The sequence below is a fragment of the Tenrec ecaudatus genome, chromosome 14, assembly GCF_050624435.1.
Source record: "Tenrec ecaudatus isolate mTenEca1 chromosome 14, mTenEca1.hap1, whole genome shotgun sequence".
NCBI lineage: Eukaryota > Metazoa > Chordata > Mammalia > Afrosoricida > Tenrecidae > Tenrec > Tenrec ecaudatus.
Window position 1 is genome coordinate 88,376,856 of NC_134543.1, and position 5,898 is coordinate 88,382,753.

General features: G+C 37.1%; 1 protein-coding gene across 1 annotated transcript; it reads left to right on the forward strand.

Moving 5' to 3' along the window:
* The first annotated feature begins 1,521 nt into the window (after positions 1 to 1,521).
* On the forward strand, positions 1,522 to 2,493 carry LOC142425893 (olfactory receptor 4N5). The gene has a single exon (XM_075531353.1). The coding sequence runs from the start codon at positions 1,567 to 1,569 to the stop codon at positions 2,491 to 2,493; it is 927 nt and encodes a 308-aa protein (XP_075387468.1). The 5' UTR covers positions 1,522 to 1,566.
* Positions 2,494 to 5,898: the final 3,405 nt, after the last annotated feature.

The window sequence follows — 5,898 nt, forward strand, 5'->3', positions numbered from 1 at the left end:
GTCTACCTGGAAGGGACAAGATATGAAATCGTGGTGAAACTTTCTGACTTGCTTCCCATTGAGCAGGTTCCTGAAAGCATGACTGCAAGGTAAGTCTGTGAAGGCCACGAGTGCCTACCTGGAGAAAAGACAGGAGGAAGCTCCTAAAGGGAGTTGAAAAGGCATCAAAAAGACTTACCGGTATTTTCCGATTTTCTCTTCCTTACATTCACTGTGTGTGTTTATACGTGCACAAATATGTGATCCCATGCATCAATACGTGCCGGTGTCCGGTAACTATCCATCCCACAATCTTTGGATAATAGTTTTTTCAAATGTTACTAGACATATCTAGCAGATCTTATGATGTTTCCTAATTGATATTCCATAAGATGTCAATAGAAGGCCTACATTTCTCATTAGTTTTTGTTTTGGGGGTTGTTGCTTTTTTTCCTGCTGGTCATTTCTCATTATTTTAAAAATTGTTTTAAAATCTTTTGTCTTGCTTGCGCCAGTTACTAGAGATGCCACAAATAATTTAAGTAAGAGAAGTATTAGCAACTTCCCCACCCCCTCATCCAACTTCCCAACATACATATTCCATAGCATTTTTTGAGAAGTAACTATATTGATACAAAATTAACATTAGAAAAGTCACCATTTCAAGTGAAAGTTCAATGGTCGTAAGTGTATTTACAGGGTTATACAAGCATCATGATAACCTGAATTTACATTTTTATCACCCCCAAAATGAATCTCATATGCATAAATAGTCACTCATTATCCCAATCCTGGCCCCAAATAACTACTATTCTACTGTCTATCTCTATTGATTTTCCTCTCACATAAATGGAATTGCACAATATGTGGCCTCTCATGATTGGTCCTTTTTAACTGACCATAATGTTTGTGAGGCTTGTTCAGAGTACGTCATGTTCTCGCTTGGGATCTAGTGACCTATTTGCAGTAATGCTGAAAAGGGCATCAGACCAGGACAATATGACAGGACTAGTAAGTCATGAATTCAGAAAATGAAGGAGAAGACTCACAGGTAGGAACTAGGCATTCTTCACAAACTGAAGGACCTTCAGAAACACGTTGTTCTCTGGGGATGAGAAGTAGGGACCAAAAGCCCAGCAAGTAACCTGAGCATCAGAACATCTATCAGAAATAGTGCACAGTTACCACACCGCCACCATCATCAAAAAAAAAACAGAAACAAACAAACAAAAAAGGAGAACTTTAATAATGTGTTCCAATCAGGATATTTTCCACATATTTCAAAGTATGTACCAGTGTTAGGGCATGGACATGCCAGAACCAATGGAGGAGCAAGTATATTGTTAATTGGGGAAAAAAGTGCTATTTTAAGAATGGTGCCTAAGTGTGAATTCAGTAACATGAACGGTAGATGTGTTTACCCAGGACATAGGAAAGTGATGGACATTGATAGTTAGTTGTTTCAAGTTTGAGAAGTGTTGGTTGTAGCAAGTTGTATTTTCCACTTGAAAGGAAGTATGAAATTGATAAAGGTGTGGATATCATAACAGACAATTTTCTTTTTGTTACTCTGTAGATTAAGGGGTCATGGAGAGGGACAACGGCACAGTGGTGACAGAATTCATTCTCCTTGGTCTGACCCAATCTCAAGATGTTCAGCTCCTGGTCTTTGTGCTTGTTTTAATTTTCTACCTCATCATTCTCCCTGGAAACTTCCTCATCATTCTCACTATTCGATCAGACCCTGCCCTCACGGCACCCCTCTACTTCTTCCTTGGCAACCTGGCTTTTCTGGATGCATCTTACTCTTTTATTGTGGCTCCCAGGATGCTGGTGGACTTCCTTTCTAAGAAGAAGGTGATTTCCTATAGGGGCTGCATGACTCAGCTCTTTTTCTTGCATTTCCTTGGAGCTGGGGAGATGTTCCTTCTTGTTGTGATGGCCTTTGACCGCTACATTGCTATATGTCAGCCTTTGCACTACCCGACTATCATGAAACCTAGAGCCTGCTATGCATTATTGTTGGCTCTTTGGATTGGGGGCTTTGCTCATTCCATTGTTCAAGTGGCTCTTATTCTACATTTGCCCTTCTGTGGTCCAAACCAATTGGATAATTTCTTCTGTGACGTCCCTCAGGTCATCAAGCTGGCCTGCACAGACACTTTTGCCGTCGAGCTCTTGATGGTGTCCAATAGCGGCTTTCTCACCCTCCTGTGCTTCCTGGGTCTTCTGACCTCCTACGCCGTCATCCTCTGCCGTATAAGAGGGCACTCGTCTGAAGGGAAGCGCAAGGCCGTGTCCACGTGCACCACTCACGTCATCATCGTGTTTCTCATGTTCGGACCTGCCATTTTCATCTACACTCGCCCCTTCAGAGCCTTCTCAGCTGACAAAGTGGTTTCTCTCTTCCACACAGTCATTTTTCCTTTGATGAACCCAGTGATTTATACCCTGCGCAACCAGGAAGTGAAAGCTTCCATGAGAAGGTGGTTGAGTAGGTACTTAGCTTGCTGAATGGAATACAAGAAAGAGAAGATCGTGACAGGAAATTAAATTATTTATTCAAGCTCAATCGATCATGCTTTTAAGGAAATGTTTTATTTGTTACGTAGTTCCCATTTTGGAGTCCTAGTTTAGTCATATGAATGAAACAGGTAAGATTCCAGTTCTGGAGTTCTGTCACGTGGATAAAGGCAGGTTAAAATATGAAGCAAACAAAGATGAAAGGGAGACAGAGTGCTCGGACACAAGTTGAAGATAGAGTTATGCTAGAGTTGGACAGAGGGAAAGAGATAGTTACTTTTAATTGTCGAACAATGTCTTGTTGAATGGTTTATTAGATGATCTCCAAATGACATGGACGGGTCAGCCATATACTTAAACTATAAGCGTATACTTAAACTATAAGCGTATACTTAAGCTATAAGCAGAGAGAATGGGCAGCATGTGGACCTCAAAATCTTAAGATCTTGATACATTTGAAAATATAAGCAGATTGGAGTAGGTGAACCGTAGTTAGTGAGTGTGAAAATGGCAAGGAATTCATGCTGTTAGAGACGTTGGTATGGAGAAAACATTGTATTTGAGGTGATATTGAGAAGTCTAGGTATGTCGCACGCAACTTAAGTATCATTGCTTCTAGGTCCTTTCAGCAGGTAAGGCAAGAAAATATGTGTACACCAATCCTTGCGTATGCACATATATATAAATACTTGTGTGTGTGTGACTATATCGCTATTAAGCTAAACAGTTTAGACTGAAATAAACTAAAGCAATATCACAATGAAGGTTCTAGTCTCCTCTTCTTGCTTATTTGTCACTGAAGCATATACAACTCGTAGCTAACCAGTTGTCATCTATATATTTAATTGTTCAATGCCAGTATACATGGCTAGCACTGTAGTATTTCAAGCTTGTGCTTTCTTGGGAACAACGGTATCAGTTAGAGGATAGCAGTGATGTACAGCCCTTTACTTTCACAGACTCCACACATTTTCCAAGTCACTATGTCAACACCTTCCCACCCCTCTTCCACCACTTTGTTGAGCTTGTTTCACACGTTTGCAATGCAGATAGATTCCGTAGTGTCTTCTTTTTGTCCAATCTAATAATCTTGGACTTATTTTGATGTGTTTATATTGTTTATAATGAAAGTGATTATTACTGACTAGGCTGGATTCAAATTTGCTGTCTTGCCACCTATTTTCTAATTGCAATTTATATTTTACCACATCTGTTTGGTTAAATTGATCACTAATTAAAATAATATTTTCTTCAATATTGGGTGTTTTTTAAATAGGTATGTATTTCCCTAGCATTTATAATTAAACATTAAAATAAAAGAAAACAATAACATTTCCATCAATAGATTCTGACTCATAACAGCCCTACTGTACAGAGCAGAACTGCCCATATGGTTTCAAGGCTACAACTCTTCAGAGAGATGTGCTGCTACCTCTTTCTTCCATGCATGAGTTCAATCCATTGACCTTTTGGCTAGCAGCCAAGCACTTAGCTCTCCTAGTAGTTGCAATATATATCTTTAATTATTTAGAGTCTACCTTCAAATGAAACTTTACTTCTTGCTCTGCATTTGGAAAACTTAGATCAATGTTTCCCTATCATTATTCCATTCTTATTTACTTCACTTTACTATTTGTTATAATAGGAACAGAAAACACACGATGCTTTGTCAATTGCTACTGTTTTTGCTTTAGGCAGTTAGTTATAGAGGAAAGAGAAGACAAATGAATTTAATTTTTTATCTTTATTTATACTAGCCTCAGCACTCTATTTCTTTATATTGATGTATGTTTCTCTCTAGTATCAGTGACTTCTGCCGGAAGGAATTCAGACCATCTGGGAATAAAGGTATTCATTTTCAAAATTTATGTGAGAAAAATATGTGTTTCTCCTCCATGTTAGGATGAAATTTTCACTAGTACAGGATTTTAGGTGTTATATTTTATTTTTTCTTTCATTATTTTGAAGATGTTCTTTCATGGTCCTTTGATTTGTACAGACTCCTTTTTTCCATTATTTTATTTATTTATTGTACAAATTCTTATAAGAATCCTATTTTAATTTTTATTTCTTCCTCTCTATCTGACATGCAGTTTTTTATGCTAGCTAGCATAAAGACTTTCTGTTTTAACTGATTTTTATCAGTTGACTGAGCTGTTTTTTGGCTGGTATTTTTGGTCCTGCTTGACTTTTGTTCTTTTTAAAAATCTTTTCTGACATCTGATTTAGCATCTGTCAATAATCATGAAATGTGTTCAATCTGTATTTTATTCTTTTATTACTCCTTAAATGGTTTACTTTTGGAATCTAATTAGAAACATATTAAACTTTGATACTTTTATACAACTCTTCAGTTTCATTCTAGTCCCTTTTGTACACTTTTGTCATTTTCTATTTCTATTGGCCTATCTTCCAGTTCAGTATATTTTTCTTTAGTCATGTTCAATCAGCTAATAAGTTTATCAATGACCTTCTTGATATTACTGAGACTTAAATTTCTAATAATCTCGTTTGATTCTACTTTACAGTTTACTTTTCTCTGTTGAAAGTATTCGTTGAATACTCTATGTTTTCTATCTTTTCATTAGATACTTGAAGATACTAATAAGACTATTAAGTTCTCAAATACATCTATGCCATATCTGTGCCTGGTGACATTGATCTCTTTCCCTCATGACAATTTTTTTTCTCTTTTTTTCATGGTTTCTATATACTTAAAGTTATTTGTGGTGAAAGCTGAAAATCTCGTGTGGTACAATAAAGAGTAAGATAAATATTTTTGATGGCTAAAAAGCTTTGTTCCCCTGTGTCTTTAGCTTTAGGCTCTGGATCAATATGATGAGGATATGTCCTACCTTTTGTAGTTATGTCCGTCCATCAAGGTTCAAATTCATCTTGCAATGTAAATTTAGACACTTTGACAGTGATTTTCTCTACTTGCAAAACTTTATTATTAGAAAACACTACATTAATTTAGAAACTGGCACGTTCTTCCCCGTGTTGATTTTATACATGCTTGTAAGACCTTTTCATCTTCTGTATATTCTATGATAAGCAAACGTCCACTTTTTATATCTCCCTAAGATTTTTTATTTTATTCTCTTCCACAAATTCAAGTTCTCTAATGATGCTACTCTTCTTTCACATGGGGGTTACACATTTCTTTCTTTTCATTTCTTTAAACATTGAATCATTGCTCCTTAAAAACCGTTATTGGCCTACACTCATATGGAGCCCTGTGGTATAATGGTTACCAATGGGTTGCAATCCATATGGTCAGCAGTTCAAAACCAGTGTCTGCTCCTCAGAAGAAAGACTGGACATTCCACTCTCATAAACAGTTACAGTCTCGGAAACCCATAAGGGGTCATGATGAGTCAGCACTGACCCCATGGC

Coding starts and splice junctions, on each gene's coding strand:
- LOC142425893 (XM_075531353.1), top strand. CDS start 1,567: ATGGAGAGGGACAACGGCACAGTGGTGACAGAATTCATTCTCCTTGGT.